The sequence below is a fragment of the Grampus griseus genome (assembly GCF_964374135.1).
Source record: "Grampus griseus genome assembly, chromosome: 3".
In the NCBI taxonomy this organism is placed as follows: Eukaryota; Metazoa; Chordata; class Mammalia; order Artiodactyla; family Delphinidae; genus Grampus; species Grampus griseus.
Window position 1 is genome coordinate 152167018 of NC_139019.1, and position 17392 is coordinate 152184409.

A 17392-nucleotide genomic window follows, 5' to 3' on the forward strand; every position below is an offset into this window, starting at 1 on the left:
ATAGCCAAACATGTTATTGCTGAGGAGAGAATTGGTAGCAAAGCTAATACAGTGTCTCCAGCCAAACCTGTAATATTCTTTCTTTTTGAACAAAGCTGGCATTGCAAAGCTTAATTGGCACCGAAATGACTATTGGCTTGACACATATTTAGTTTTTTATGGGACACATATTTAGTTTTTGACTCACGTTGAAACCAGCCCTATTTAATGTAAATTGGAATAGTCCTTTTAAAGTGCATTTTAGCAGTATGTATCAAGAACATAAAAATATGTATATTCCTCTCAGGGAAAACTGAGAATGTGGGGGGAAAAATGTATATTCCTTGGCCCATAATTTTAACTGGATCCTAAGGGGTAAAAGCCTAAATACAGAGAAACTTTATAAACAGAAATGTTCATCAAAGTGCTGTTTTAATAACAGAACATCAGAAGCAGTTGCAAAATCTATATGTAAATTGTTTTAGCCAATTAGAATATTATATAATCATTAAAATGGGTTATGGAGACTAATGCATAAAGGAGTACTTGGTATAATAAGTAAGAATGCTCAAATTTGTGCATATCCTGGAGAGAAGACTCTCATGGAGAAGAGAAAATTGAGAAATCTCCCCAAACCTTGACTGTATGCAGTGATGTGTGAAAGGTGGGGCTTGTTAGTGGAAAGAATGGGGTGGAAAGATTGGTTCCCAAGCCAGGAGAGAAAACACCAGAAGAGTCCTACGAAGATCAGAAAGCGAAGGTGAATGGATTTTTGTCAAGATGCTTACAGTCTAGAAAGGAGAAGCAAAGACCATTAATCAGTTCCCCCTGTATGTTTGTTTTTGTTTGTTTGTTTTTAAGTTTGGAAAGGAGATTGAATCAAAACTCTAAATCCTTTTCTTGGAATACAGGGAAGTGGTAGTGGTTGTGACCACAGGGAAACCTCTCCCTTCCTCATCTTTCTCTAGTATTTAAACTGTCTTAACCTAACTTATACTAGGTTTTTTTAAGTACAAAACTGAGAGAAAACCCAGGTAGCCAACCCATGTCTAGGTTATGAGTTGCATCTGTTTTCAGACAGTGAGTGCCAGATGAGTTCGGCATGTTTTTCATTTTTGGATCCTGTTGGCTAGCTTTGAGGTCAGGAAATCCATTCCCGCACGATGCATTTAGCATCATGATATAATGAATAAGAGTGCATTCATCTTTGGCGGTCTGTTTCCACTTTTCCTCCTAATTTTTTTGAACACTGTATCTTAATATTTCTCTTCTACTTCCACATATTATCCAATCTTCTTGGCTCTGTCTTTACAATATAACCTCAATCTATCCTCTTAGTTCCCTTTTCACTGCTACGATCTTATGCTAAACCAGCATTCTCTTTCCCTAGGATTCCTGTATAGTCTCCTTGCTGTTTCTTGCTCTCTGTCATGCCCTCTACAATTAATTCACAAAGCAGCCAGAATGACTGGCTACATATGGTCATGACACTCCTGCTGAACTTAGAAGTAAGGCTCTGGGTTAGTGATTCTCAACTCTGACTGTACATTAGACTCAGCTGGAAGCTCCTTCCCTTCCAGGAAAAAATTTACCTGTGCCTAGCCTGCATATTCAGAGAATCTGATTAAATTGCTTTTGTGGGGGGGGAGGTGTCTAGATAGCTGTAGATTCCCCTTGGATGCTTCTGATGTGCAAGCAGGGTTGAGAAACACGACCCTAGATGAACTTTCCCTACCCTGCCTACTTCTCAGACCTTATCTGCCAACTTGCCAAGCTTGTTCTGTCTCAGATGTGTCTCTCCCACCCCAGTTTTGTTTTGTTTTTCCACTTTTTTTTTTGGCTGTGTTGGGTCTTCGTTGCGCACAGGCTTTCTCTAGTTGGGGTGAGCGGGAGCTACTTTTCGTTGCGGTGCGCGGGCTTCTCATTGCAGTGGCTTCTCTTGTTATGGAGCATGGGCTCTAGGTGCGCAGGCTTCATTAGTTGTGGCACGTGGGCTCAATAGTTGTGGCTCGCAGGCTCTAGAGCGCAGGTTCAGTAGTTGTGGTGCACAGGCTTAGTTGCTCCACAGCATGTGGGATCTTCCTGGACCAGGGCTCGAACCCATGGCCCCTGCATTGGCAAGCGGATTGTTAACCACTGTGCCACCAGGGAAGTGCTGTTTTTCCACTTTTTAAATAAACTTTTTATTTTAGAATAGATTTACAGAAAACTTTTAAAAATAGTATGCAGACTTCCCATATACCTTCACTCAGTGTTCCTTATTAACATCTTACATACTAGTTTGGTACATTTGTCACAATTAATGAACCAGTATTATTGCATTATTATTAACTAAAGTCCACACTTTATTCAGATTTCTTTAGTTTTTACCTAATGTCCTTTTTCTGTTCTGGGATCCCATCTTACATTTAGTGACTGTGCCTTCTTAGGCTCCTCTTGCCTGTGACAGTTTCTCAGACTTTTCCTGGTTTTTGATGACCTTGACAGTTTGAGGAGCACTGGTCATGTATTTTGTGGGTTGTCCCTCAATTGGGATTTTTGTGATGTTTTTCTCATGATGAGGCTGGAGTTTGGGGTTTGGGGAGGAAGACCACAGAGGTAAAGTGCCTTTTCATTACATTTTATCAAGGGTACATATTATCAACAGGATTTATCGCTATTGATGTTGACCTTGATCATCTTGCTCAGGTAGTGTTTGTCAGGTTTCTCCACTATGAAGTTAATCTTTTTTCCTCCTTTTCCGTACTGTACTCTTTGGAAGGAAGTCACTATGCACAGCCCATACATACCTAAGGAGTGAAGAGTTATGTTCCACCTCCTAGAAGGCAAAGTATCTACATAGTTATTTGGAATTCTGCACAGGATTTGTCTATTCTCCCCCATTTATTTATTTATTCAGTCATGTATTTCTGTTCATATGGACTCAAGGATGTTTATTTTGTATTTTGGATTATAACCTATTACTACTTTATTTTCTTGCTCAAATTGTACCAGCTTTGGCCATTGGGAGCTCTTTCAGTTGATTCCTGTATCACTTTGATATATTCCCATCATTATGGGGTTTTTTGAGCACTCCTTTACTTTCTGGAACTACAGGATTCTCCAGGCTCATCTTGTGTATTTTTTGCTCCAGTCCTAGAATTAGCCATTTCTCCAAGGAACCTGGTTCCTTTTATTGGAGAACAGTATTATAAACCAGAATCTGGGCATTATGTGTGCTTGCTATTGGGGTGTGTGTTGTTGCCTCTAGGCCCTCTCAGCTGATAGAGCAAAGACATACGTGTGTATACTAAGCTAACTAGTTCTATATGCAGCCATCTGTCTAAATTAAACTTAAAAATGAGTTGATTCAGATGTTTCCAACTCTCACCCACATGGATCATTCCAGCCTTCTCCCCTCGACTATCTGCAACTTCCCACTTCAACAATGAGAAAACTGGCTCCCACTCTCTGTTTTATTGTTCATTTCCAGTATAAGTATATGGATATAGTGCTTCAGAATGAACATATACAGTGAACCAACTCTGTCAGCTAGAGCACAGTGCTTGTGTGCAGTTCCTTTTGCCTTTAGTCTTACAGACTTCACTCATTTCCAGAGTTTTAGGTTAACACCTTTTCCTCCCACCCCATTCAGTGAGGTTGTTTCATATATTTTTAATACAATTAGATTATTTTGTCACAGTCTGTGTTCCATCCTGGGATCCTCTCACCTTCTAAATTATTTTTTAAATTTCTGTACATTAAGGTTCACTCTGCTGTAAAGTTCTGTGGGTTTTGACAAATGCATAGTGTCATGTATCCATTTGTCTCAGAGTTTTTGCATTTGTCCTTCTGCCTGGAATAGTCTTCCCACATATTTTCCCATGACTGGACCCTTATCTTTCATCAGGTCTCTCCTGAAATGTTATCTCCTTGGAGAGTCCTTTGAGCACTGTATCCTGAGGAATCCCCCAGCCTAAATTTTTGTTCATTTATTTTCTCTATGTGTGTGGTTTGTTTTGCTCAGTCTCTCTCTAGTAGGATACAAGCCTAATGAGTGCAGGGACTGTATTTGTATCCTGGATATCTAGAATACCAGATCAGTTAATATTTGTTGATATATGAATAGTCCTTTCCTAGCATATTGCTAGTGCATGTTTTTAATACTCATCAGTAGTGACTGAAAAGCAGGCTTATTCAAGTTGGGCTTCTAGTTTACCCTGATTCACTACTTATACAATAAAAGGGTTTTGCTTGCATTAGGTTAAGTATTTCAGTATACTGAAGATGTACAGTTACCCTGATTGTTCTCTCCTACAGTGTTCATAACCCCTTTTTTAAAAAGTTATTTTAATAAGTGACGTATAATCTCTGGTCCCACTTAGAATTGTACAGTACCATGGATTTCCTGGCCTGACTGTACATTAGAATCAACTGAGGAGCTTTTCAAAAAACCCACTGATTCCTTGGCTCCATCCCTGACTTATTGATCTCCAGGAAGATTCTGCAAATATGTATTTTTAACAGCCCGCTTAGCATCTAGTTCTGACTAGATAGAGTTTAATTAAAACCCCAGGGTATTAATATACCATGAGTTTTGGTGACATTTTCTAGAGGATTTCACTTTAGTAGCTATGATTATTGAAGCTTATACTAAAAGGTCTTTTTAACTCGGACAGACTTTTTCTGCAGCCTTTTAAGCCCTTAACTGTGTGCTAGGTATTGGGGAGCATTATATAGAGATGAATCACAGACACTGCCCTTAAGGAGCATGTATCCTCTGATAAGGCAGTAGAATGAGTGTAAATAGTCATAATAACTGATAGAAAATAATAGGTTCATAAGAGAGGTAGAAAACATTTTTGGTAAAGACAGAGTAGTCATTCATACCCTGAGAAGAAGGTAAAAGTAAAGTCCCAATTCTTAAAGAGAATGTACAGAGAGGGAGTGGAACCCTGGACATCCCAGTTATCTGCAATGGGCTGTAAGGAAATCAAAAGTTAAAGGCGATCCTATTATAAGCCAGAAGGCAATAGCCAAACTGGTAAGAGGCCCGCAGGGGTCAGGAAAAAATCCACATTGTCAGAGCTGTCAAAGCCAGTGGTTCTTAATAGAGCTCTAGAGTTCTTAACAGAGCTTTCCAATTGCAGTATTGAAAATTTTGTAGTATTTTAAACATAAAAATATATTAGCAGGGACTTCCCTGGTGTCACAGTGGTTAAGAATCCGCCTGCCAATGCAGGGGACACGGGTTCGAGCCCTGGTCCAGGAACATCCCATGTGCCACGGAGCAACTAAGCCCATGCACCACAAATACTGAACCTGCTCTCTAGACCCCACAAACCACAACTACTGAGCCCGTAAGCCACAACTACTGAAGCCTGCACACCTAGAGCCTGTGCTCCACAACAAGAGAAGCCACCACAATGAGAAGCCTATGCACCGCAACGAAGAGTAGCCCCCACTCGCCGCAACTAGAGAAAGCCGGCGCGCAGCAACAAAGAACCAACGCAGCCATAAATAAATAGTTCAGTTTAAAGAAAAAAGCAAAGTTTCTATACTACTTGTGTAATTAAAAAAAATAAACGACTGCATACCTAAAGAATGCAAAGTTCAGTTTTTGGTTTTTTTCTTCTAAGCTTTGGAAAGGATATCCAAATAGTCCAAATTAAATCCCTCACGTTGTACATAAAGGAAGCTAGAATTAAAACATGTTTGGTCACTGATCACAGGGCACAGAACCAAAGCGAGAATCTCAGGCTCCTGACTCACCAGTACATGTTATGACATTCTTAGCAGGTTGAGATCAATCTCTTTTTCCTGTTGCTTGCTGGTTATTAAGAGGAATTTCTTGAGGATAGAGACTGTATTGTATTCATCCCTATATCCCTGGACATAGTAAGTAATACACAGAATAGGAAATAAACAGTAGACATGTGTTGCATGAAAGGATGGATGGATGGGTTTGGCTTTTGTATTAGACCTTGAAGCAAGGCTAGAATTTAGCTCTGTGGAAATTCTGGTCATTAGGTGTACACGTAAGCTGTTAGATTTGTTGAGCATCGGACACCTAAAGGGAAATAGAAAATAATGTAGAAAGCTAGGTTGGGGCCACATTATAGAAACAATTGAATGCCAAGCTAAGGATTTTGGATTTTATTATCCAGTCAGCTGAAAACATTTGAGCAGAGAAATAACACACACACAGGGGAGTGGGGAGACCAGGGGAGGTGGGGAAGAGTTAGAAAGAGGAGGAGAAATTAATTATTTTGACAATTCACTTGAGGTGTCATTAAAGCTTGATTGAAGATGCCGGCTCAGGGAATGGAAATGTGATTATAGATATAGAAAACAGTCAGAACTTGATTACTGATGAAGTATGTAGTTCAAGGGATAGAGTACTCAAAGATGAGGCTGAGGTTCCAGATGTCATATTTGCCTGTATATTTTGGAAGGTGGTGATGTCATTAACACATACAGTGGTTTTAAATGATGCATTTGTGGTACTGGTGCCACATCTAGGTAGAAATGTTGAATAGGCTATTGGAAACATGCTGCTAAACTTCAGAAAAGGTGACAGGTCCAGAAATTTATGAGTCATTTGAGTAGAAAGGGTCATTGAGGATTGCCAGGAAGAGGCAAAAGCCAAGGACACATCCTTAGGGAAATTTCTACATTTAGAGGGGATAGGAGAAGAGCCAGAGAAGGAAATTTGGTCATAGACAAAGTGAAACCTGAGAATAGTACAAGGAGAAGGGAGTAGGGAAAGTACATATTGGAGGGAAGCATCTGAATTACAGACTTCCTTTGATAAAAAGTTTTACACATTTTGAATTATAAGCTAATAGGTAAAATGATGTAAGTTAGTGAAAGGCATTACATTTGCAGAAAACCTGCATTTTTATATCAGTATGATAAACAATAGATGTTTAGCATTAAAGACTATTTTGCTGGGCGCAGAGGTTGAAGAAGTCTTTCATTTTTTAAACTTGAATTTGAGAGAATATTGATTTTGATCAAGTAGTCTTGAAAGCCTTGAAGTTTTAAAAGACAAGGAATTTTCATTTTTTTGTTGTTGTATGGGAGTAACATCTACAATAACTGACTGAATAAATTCTGAATAGTGACATTTTACCATACTTGAATATCTGCCTTCAAAACTTTATTTTCCCAGCGGTATTCATAAGTATTCTATTAGGAGTAAAAATATCCAATATGTACTGTTAGTTTTTCCCTAAGTAACTTTTTGTTTTTAATCTTTCAGGATCTGACTGGCATAGAATCTATGGATCAATGTCGCCATACCTTGGAACAGCATAACTGGAACATAGAGGTATAATAGGATTCATTGTGAGCTTACTTATATTTCTTTTTCCCTGGTCTGATAACAAATCTCAAAGACACGTGTTTTTTTTGTTTGTTTCTTTGTTTTTTTATGAATGTCTGAAAATTTTTGTGAAAGGTAACAAACTGTACCTTTTCTGCAAAGTCCCTCCTTTTGCAATCCATGTTAAGTTTTGAGATTTAGCCATTTTGGATACATTTTAGCTCGGTTCATTCATCCTATGTAGCAGGTCTCCTCTATGAGTATACCATTAAAAAACCCCACCGCCCTGTTAAGGCTTTTCCTTTCTCTACTGTCTTGCTATCACAAAGGAGCCTGCAGTCACCACGCAGGGCTGTCTGGACGCCTGCTTCTGGGTGGAATTGTCAGTGGATGGCAGGTGACACGTATTTTTTTTCACAGCAGGAATCTTCTCTCAATAGATGTTTTTTCAAATTTACAGCTCTTTAGTCTTTAAAAATAAATTTGTGAGAAAGGTGAGTTTTATGATCAAAGTTTATAAAATCATAGAAAAGATTGTGACCAAATCTCTCAGTATAGTGTCCCTCTCTCTTTATTTTTTCTTAATTACTCTTCGAGAAAAATACTGGTTTTTAAATATTTGATTTGTAACCAGATACCATCATGTGAACCTTTTTCTTACATATTTTATAATTTATTCTTTTGGATTTTCTAGATAGTTGTGTCATCTGCAACTGCATGATTTTTTTTTTCAGTATATGGATCTTTCGGTTTTTTTGATATTGAATTGGCTAGAACTTCAGAGCAGTCTCAATTAATAATGGTAATAGCAGACATCTTGTCCTCACTATAATGCCTGTGATGTTTTATTATCAGGTATGTTTCTGGTTACGTTATTATTTTGAGATAGAACTACTAGAATGTAATAAGCTCCATGAGAGCAGAGTTCTTTTGGTTTTGTTAACTGCTGTATTCCCAGCATATAAATTTGATCCTAGTATGTCTTAGGCTCTCAAATATTTATTGACTCTTCTTCCATTCTTGGTATATTAATATATATCAAGAGTGGATGCTGAATTTAATCAAGCACCCTTTTGATATCTGTTGAAATTACTGTTTAATTATGGTATATTATTTGAATAGGGTGCTGGATTTCTGAAAATATACTCCTAAGTGATATTTAGTTATTCAGCACTATTTTTGAGCAATTAAATTCTAGGCTCTGGTACTATGCCAGCAAATAAGACGAAGTCCCTACTCTCATGGAGCTTAATTCTAGGTAATTTAACTTTGCAGTAAATGCTATGAATAAGATGAGTATAGAAAATAGAACAAAGAGGATCAGGAAAGTTATTTTAATAGGGTGGTCAAGTAAGGCCTTTCTGGGGAGGTTATATTTGAGCTGACACCTGAATGATGAAAAGGAATAACGAATGTGCACATTTAAGGGGAATGCGTTTTAGGCAGAGGGAATGATGTTGCTCTGTATGATACTCTGGTGTTGTCTCCTTGTTAGGCTTTGATTTCAAGCATATGCTGGCTTTATAAAATGACTGACTTGATAAAATGAGTTGAGAAGCCTAGATAGCATAGATTTTAAAGAAAGCACTTGAAAACTTATTTCTGCCTGTTCTTTATTGACTTCTTCATGGTTTCCCCATTATTCATAATCTATTTGTTGATAAGCTTTCTTAGAAGATGCTTTTTTCTTAGAGATTTCCAGGTTATTTAGCATAGGCTATACAAAGCAGCATATCATTTACTCTCTTCTGTGTCTGTTCTATTATCCTCTCTTCTCATTGTTTTTATTATGCTTATTTTCTTTTTAAAAACAAGACTTGCTGGAGACTAGTTTATTTTATTTGTTTTGTTTATAAAAAGCTCTTATATTTATCAGTTCCTTTTTTCTGTTTATTAAGCAAAATCTCTCTTTAATGTATTTTTTCATACTTTTGTAGGTTTACGTTCCTTTTTTTTAGCATTATGATTTTTGCAGCTTTATTTGTACTCTTTCTTGCATTTAAGGCTGTGAATTTTCTTCTGAAACTGTATTTTAAAAGTTTTTCATTTTCTTCTTTGGCCCAAGAGTTATTTAGAAACATATTTGGAATTCCTAGTAGCTTGTTTTTTTTTGTTTATCCTTTTCATATTAATCTTTCATTTTATTTATATAATTTAATATTTATATATTAAGGTCCTTGTCATTTAATAACATTATAAAATATATATTTTTAAAAAATTAAATTCTTAAAATTTAGAGAAAAATATAGAGATAAAAGGAGCCACCATGTACCTACTATCCAGCTCCTGAAAGCAGGCATTTTGCAATACTTGTTTCAAATTTCTCTTAAACAAATATAGATAAAATTGAAGCCCCCATTGTCAGTTGCTTGCATGTCATCCTGTCTGCACCCCCTCCCTTTCTTTCCCTTCTTTCCTAGAAGTAACCACTATCGACAACAGTGGTTGTCAAGGAATGTGTTTTTTGTGGGATGAAGGTTTGGTGTCTGTATTCAATCAAGCTTATTAAATGTACAATTAAAATCTGCTGTTTCTTTTTTTTCTGGTTACTTAATAAGACTACTTGACGTGATGAACTTGAATGTGGTTTTATAGATTTCTTTATTTTTCATTGGTAATATCTTTGTTTTTTCCTGATTACAAAACCAATACATGTCTACAAACAATTTAAGAGTTTATAAAGTTGAAAATTAAAGTTCTTAATAACCATACTTGAGATAACTACTTTTGATGTTTTAGTATATTATATGTCCTTCCAGACTTTCTTACATATACACCTCTGCTTAGTGTGCTGATAATATTAACTTTCCCAATGTTAATAACAAATATATCAAAGAGAATGCTTTTCTATATGCTGTGGGAAGACAGTACATGGTGCAAATAAAATGCATTAATAAATTCTGTGTTTATTTGGTGGGGGAGATGTTCTAACTTTTATATAGTTTGACTATTTTATTTGATGCATGAAGACCCGTGGCCATTAGAACTTTCTTGTAATAACATATCCTTTGTTAATATCAGATGATGCTTTTTACTTTAAATTCTAATTTGGTTTATTACTATTGCTGCCCCTGCTTTATTTATTTATTGTTTTACAACTAATCTGGTATAATGTCAGCCATGCTTTAACATGAAATGACATATAGAAATATTAAAAACTTGTTGCAAAAATACCCATGCACCCACACAGGAAAAGAATTCCAGTGTTAAGAAGAAAATGCTCACCCTTAATCCCATCATTTCATGGATAGCTAGTGTTAAATTTTAGTGTATATCCTTTCAGACTATTTTTGTTAGTTTATATGGCTATATAGGTTTAAATATAATTTTCTTATTACACAAATGGGATTATGCTATATTTACATTTTTTCACTTTTAGTAACTCATAAAAATAATACATAAAGATAACTGTCATTTGAAGACATACAGATGGTGGCCAATAGGCACATGAAAAGATGCTCAACATCACTAATTATTAGAGAAATGCAAATCAAAACTGCAATGAGGTACTATCTTACACCGGTCAGAATGGCTATCATTAAAAAATCTACAAAAAACAAATGCTGGAGAGGGTGTGGAGAAAAGGGAACCTCCTACACTGTTGGTGGGAATGTAAGTTGGTGCAGTCACTGTGGAAAACAATGTGCAGTCACTGTGGAAAACAATGTGGAGGTTCCTCAGAAAACTAAAAATAGAATTACTGTGCGATCTAGCAATCCCATTCCTGGGTCCATATCCAGATAAAACTATAATTCAGAAAGATGCATGCACCCCTGTGTTCATAAGCAGCACTATTCACAATAGCCAAGAAACAACCTAAATGTCCATTGACAGATAAATGGATAAAGAAGATGTCGTGTATATATACAATGGGATACTACTCAGCCATAAAAAAGAATGAAATAATGCCATTTGCAGCAACATGAAGTTCAAACAAAGCCTAAGATTAAATATGAAAAAAATCCTGCTCAGATCATTTGCCTACCACTGTTTCTCAGTCCTGCACACCCAACATAGCAATATTAACAATTTCTTTTGCTTTTTTCCCAGATATTTTTGTGCCTGTCTAAAAATATGTATATTTTTCTCCAAAGAGCTTCTATTTATATGGACTGTATCTATTGATATCTATTACCATATGACAAATTAAAACTGAAATTGTTCTGTTTATTAATTCACTTTAAAAATAATAAACTCGGGATTTCGCTGGTGGCGCAGTGGTTAAGAATCCACCTGGCAGTGCAGGGGACATCGGTTTGATCTCTGGTCTGGATGATCCCACATGCCGCGGAGCAACTAAGCCTGTGCTCCACAACTGCTGAGCCCGTGCTCTAGAGCCCGTGCTCTGCAACAAGAGAAGCCACCACAATGAGAAGCCCGCATACTGCAATGAAGAGTAGCCCCCGCTCGCCGCAACTAGTGAAAGTCTCGTGCAGCAACGAAGACCAAATGCCAAAAATTTTTTTTAAATAATAATAAATAAATAAAGTCATTACATGTTAACATTAATGTTTGCAGACTTTTTTGTCTGGGTTAATAGAAAACAGCTGGATTTTCATATTCACTCCTGCTTGTAATCTTTTGTGATACGTAGTTTTAGTTGAAGTATGTGAAGAAAATCTGGCTTCACCCAGGTATGTAGTTTGCCATTTTAACCATTTTTAAGTGGCATTACAATTTAGTGGCATTAATTTAATTACATTTACATTGTTGTTCAACAGTTACCACTATCCATCTTTTTTTCTTTAATTTATTTTTGGCTACATTGGGTCTTTGTTGCTGCGCGTGGGCTTTCTCTAGTTGTGGTGAGCAGGGGCTACCCTTCGTTGTGGTGTGCGTGCTTCTCATTGTGGTGGCTTCTCGTTGTGGAGCACAGGCTCTAGGCATGCGGACTTCAGTAGTTGTGGTGCGCGGGCTCAGTAGCTGTGGCACAGGGATTTAGTTGCTCCGTGGCATGTGGGATCTTCCCGGACCAGGGATTGAATGTCCCCTGCATTGGCAGGCAGATTCTTAACCACTGCGCCACCAGGGAAGTCCCACCACTATCCATCTTTAGAACTTTTTCATCGTCCCAAACTGAAACTCTATACGCATTAAACAATTACTTCCCATTACTGTCTCCACCCAGCCTCTGGTAACCGCAACTCTTTCTGTCACTATAAAATTTGACTATTCTAGATACGCATATAAGTGGAATCAGACAATATTTGTCTTTTCGTGTCTGGCTTATTTCACTTAGCATAACGTTTTCAAGATTTATCCATGTCACAACGTGTATCAATACTTTATTTTTTATTATCAAATAATATTCCTTGTATGAATCTACCACAATATCTTTATCCATTCATCAGTTGATAAACATTTGGATTGTTTCCCCTTTCAGTTCTTGTCATTAATGTTGCAGTGGATATTAGTGTACAAGTTTTTGTGTGGACATATGTTTTCATTTCTCTTGGGTATATATCTAGGAGTGGAATTGCTGAATCATATGATAACTATGTTTAACCTTTTGAAGAACTGCCAGACTGCTTCCAAAGAGGCTACACTATTTTACACTCCCAGCAATGGTATATGATGGTTCCAATTTTTCCACATCCTCACCTACAACTTGTAACATCTGTCTTTTATTATATTACAGTCATTCTAGTGGTTATGAAGTAGTATCTTGTGATTTTGATATGCATTTTTCTGATAGCTAATAATGTAGTACATCTTTTTATATACTTCTTGGTCATTTGTTTATCTCCTTTGGAGAGATGTCTATTCAAATCCTTTGCCCATTTTTAAATTGGATTGTTTGTCTTTTCAATGATGAGTTGTAAAAGTTCTTTATATATACTGTAGATACTAGATGACCCTTATCAGATATATGATTTGTAAATATTTTCTCCCATTCTGTGGGGTTGTCTTTTGACTCTATGTTAGTGTCCTTTGATGCACAAAAGTTTTCAGTTGTGATGAAGTCCAGTTATCTATTTTTTTCTCTTATTGCTTGTGCTTTTAGTGTCTTATCTAAGAAACCATTGCCTAATCCAAGGTCACAAGATTTTCACCTGTGTTTTCTTTGGAGTTTTATAATTTCAGCTCTTATATTTAAATCTTTGATGTATTTTGAGTTAGTTTTTGTATATAGTGTGATTTAGGGGGTCAGCTTCATTATTTTGCATGTGAATATCCAGTTGTCTCAGCCTCATTTGTTGAAAGACTATTCTTTCCCCATTGAATTGTGTCTTAATATTTGAAAACATGAAACCTACAGGACTACATGAAGTTAGCCATATGGCAAAGTTTAAAGCCAACTGTCAAGGTTGGAGGGCACACAAGTCCTCCAAAAGACCACCCTCACTTTTTTTTTAATTAATTAATTAATTTTATTTATTCATTCATTTATGGCTGCGTTGGGTCTTCGTTGCTGCCCGTGGGCTTTCTCTAGTTGTGTTGAGAGGGGGCTACTCTTTTGTTGTGGTGCGCAGGCTTCTCATTGCGGTGGCTTCTCTAGTTGCGGAGCATGGGCTCTAGGTGCACGGACTTCAGTAGTTGTGGCACATGGGCTCAGTAGTTGTGGCTCGCGGGCTCTAGAGTGCAGGCTCAGTAGTTGTGGCGCACGGGCTTAGTTACTCCGTGGCATGTGGGATCTTCCCGGACCAGGGCTTGAACCTGTGTCCCCTGCACTGGCAGGCGGAATCTTAACTACTATGCCAGCAGGGAAGTCCCTACCCTCACTTCTGACAGCAACTGCAAGTTCAAGGTGTTCCTAAAACCACCTTCAGGTTTGATAATTCACTAGAAGAGCTCACCGAAAGGTATTATAACTCATGGTTACAGTGTATTACAGGGAAAGGATACAGATTAAAATCAGCTAATGAAAGAGACACTTAGTGCAGAGTCTTGAGTTCCAAACACAAAGATTCCTTACTTCTCTCATGGAATCAGGACATGTTACACTCCTGGCACAAGTGTGTGACAATATGCATGAAGTATTACCAACCAGGGAAGCTCACCTCAGCTTCAGTGTCCAGAGTTTTCACTGGGGCTTCATTGCATAGGCATGATTGATTTGATTGGTTGCCTATGTAATTGAACTCAGTCTCTAGGTTGACTGATACTGCATTACCCAAAATCCCCAGCCTAAATTAAATGGTTGGTCTTTCTAGGGTGGTCAGCCCTACCCTAGGTTCCCATAGCAAAGATACTCTTATCAGGTGTGACATAGATTATCTCCAGAAGTCGAAGGCAGAGATCAGACCTCCTCTTGTGTAAGGCCAAATTTTTTTACTACAGTGGGACAAATATCCATTTTCAGGGGCAGAGTTAGGAAAGGAATGAGACTTTTTACTGAAGATCGTCTGTCTGCCAGGAATTATATTAGAATCTTTGTGTATGGTCACCTCATTAATTTTTCAAATTAACCCTGAGAAGTATTGTTTCTTCATTTTGCACATGAAAAACTGAGGCACAGAATCCAAGCAATTCTTCTGAGTGCTGGAGCTAGGATTCAGACCTAAGTTTCTCTGCTCCAAAGCCAAGCCTTCCATCAAACACCAACCATCAGGATTGCTCCATTGCACAGCTCTGGGGACACAGTCTGCTTTGCTGTGTTCTCTGTGGATGGTTTTCCTTACGCTTGTACAGTGAAGCACCTTGTATCCCAGCCACCCTAAATAACACATACCATCTTAATAAAAGCAGTGAGCTTCCAGACAAGTTCCTAGTACTCCTCTACTGTGTATGAATTCTGGAGCCATCACCACACATTGCCTCCCACCATAGCAAGTTAAAGAAAGGTTCATGATTATATACTCCCTGGTGACCTATTTCGAAACACCAGCAATGGTTGTCTCATCTCTTCTAGGTTGATTTGAGCATCACTGAAGTTCTTGCTATTCTTTTCTTCTCAGGCTGCTGTACAGGACAGATTGAACGAGCAAGAGGGTGTACCAAGTGTTTTCAACCCACCACCATCCCGACCCTTGCAAGTTAATACAGCCGACCACAGGATCTACAGCTATGTTGTTTCAAGACCACAACCAAGGGCAAGTTATTTCATAGCTGGAATTTCTCCCTTTTTTATTTTAAAAGTTCTTTCACTTGCTTATGTTGATCTCTGTATGATAGGAACAAAAGGAATATTCAGAATATAAAGCTGTTAGCTTGACCTAGCTCCTTGGTAGGTTTATTGGGTTTATCATTTTTCCTTTATTCCTTAATGAACCAATGAAAGTATCCTTTTTTTTTCCAGTTTCCATGCCAGTTATTTGAAGAGTTTTCTGTGCCTTGTTTATAGCACTTCATCTACATGTATTTACATGTCTAAAAATGTTTGCTATGTGTTTAATAGATCTTCCACTCTTAAGTTAGAGTGTTTACTGAATTCTTTGTTGCTTCATTTTACTTAATTTTAAGCTACTTCTAGGGAAGTACTTGTAATCTCTGTGGGAGAAATTAGTCTTGAAGGGCTAGCAGCGAGGAGGTGGTTCAGTTAAATTCAGCAAGCACTTAAGAGTGTTCCAAGGTCCTTGATATTTTGCTGTTGGGGATCTAGAGATGAATAAAGAGGCATTCTTCCCTCTTCAAATTATTCAGTCAAATTAGGGAAGTCAGGTGTGTATACTGATAGTGAACACTCCAGAGAACTTTTTGGAGTTTCTTATTCTTGGAGTTACACTCACCTCTTATAATTGGATTTAGAATTTACTCCATCACTCCTTTTTGTGGAGTACTTGATAATGTTTTAAAAATAGTTTCTAAGTAGATGTTTTGGGGTATTCTGAAGTAGAACAGCACAGATTCCTAGAGCAATTATATGATTCAAGGAGTAGTTCTAGGGAATTCCCTGGCGGTCCAGTGGTTAGGACTCCACTTTCAGTGCTGAGGGCCCAGGTTCAATCCCTGGTCAAGGAACTAAGATCCTGCAAGCCGTGTGGTGTGGCCAAAAAAAAAAAAAAAGAAAAAGAAAACTTTTTTCTTTTTTAAATTAAAAAAAAAAGGAATAGTTCTGTATGTGTCCAATGTTTCTCCAGTTGTTTTGGGCTTGAATGTGTTTGGGACCCTAATGTCCACTAATGGGGCTCCAGAGCTCTAGAGCTCCCTGGCTATGGACACAGAGGGTCTCAGATTAACACAATATACCGTGTAAGAAATGTTTTGTAAGCTATAGAGCCCTATATATTTGCTAATTAATAATAAGAGCAGCAGTAATCAACACTGTTAAAATAATAATTAAGAGTATTACCAAGATTAGCAGCTGTTTGGAGATTTATAATTGTGGTTAATATAATTATTTGTCATTTATATACAAATGTTCAAGGTAGCAGTAGTGGTTATCTTTCTTGTTATTTCTATATACCACATTTTAATATATTAAGTCTAAAAAGGAAAGAATGAATATGATTTAGAGAGGAAAACTTGCAACTGAATTTGACAGCTAATGTATGTAAGTAGCTGCAGAATAAGTGTTCAAGCAAATTTAATACAAAAATTATTGTATAAAAGAAAAATATAATAGTATTAGATGAAGTGAGGTCAAAGGTAGTTGGTTTTTAAGAAGGATGAGGTGGGCCAGGAAAAGGGAACCTTGTTTTGCAGAGGGAGAAATTACAAGAAAAGGACAAAAAAGAATGTAAATCTTAACTAGCAATTAAGGTATTAGGGATTGAGAGAATGATATCTAACTTTGTTTTTGGAATTTCAGGGGCTGCTTGGATGGGGTTATTACTTGATAATGCTTCCATTCCGGTTTACCTATTATACAATACTTGATATATTTAGGTATGTACCTTTGTATGTATGTGTTAGTAGTAACAAGGTAGACGTTGGAGCTGAAACATAGACCAGAATAAGGTTTATGCTCTATCAATTTTGGCTGCCAGTTTGTCATCAGATTGAATACTTTTCCTGAAGTATTCATATAGCATGAAAATATTTTCGGTTTTTCAGACATAACAACAGATGTTATCATTTTCACAAATAAGTCTGCCTCCCTATCCCACATGTTTGTCCCCCTACATTCCCTAGTTAATCTTCACACCCTTTCCTTTCCAACCTCTGTTATCTTTACTAGCTTCACACTCCTTGTAACTTTTACCCTAAATCATTTTACAACTCATA

At 37.3% G+C, this 17392-nt stretch overlaps 1 protein-coding gene across 1 annotated transcript in view; it reads left to right on the forward strand.

Moving 5' to 3' along the window:
* FAF2 (Fas associated factor family member 2) overlaps positions 1–17392 on the forward strand; it is a 55893-nt gene that overhangs the window by 22453 nt on the left and 16048 nt on the right. The window contains exons 2-4 of the mRNA XM_082652066.1: positions 7223–7291; positions 15184–15318; positions 16977–17053. Coding sequence (XP_082508192.1) covers positions 7223–7291; positions 15184–15318; positions 16977–17053 — 281 coding nt within the window. The remainder of the gene's footprint in view (positions 1–7222; positions 7292–15183; positions 15319–16976; positions 17054–17392) is intronic.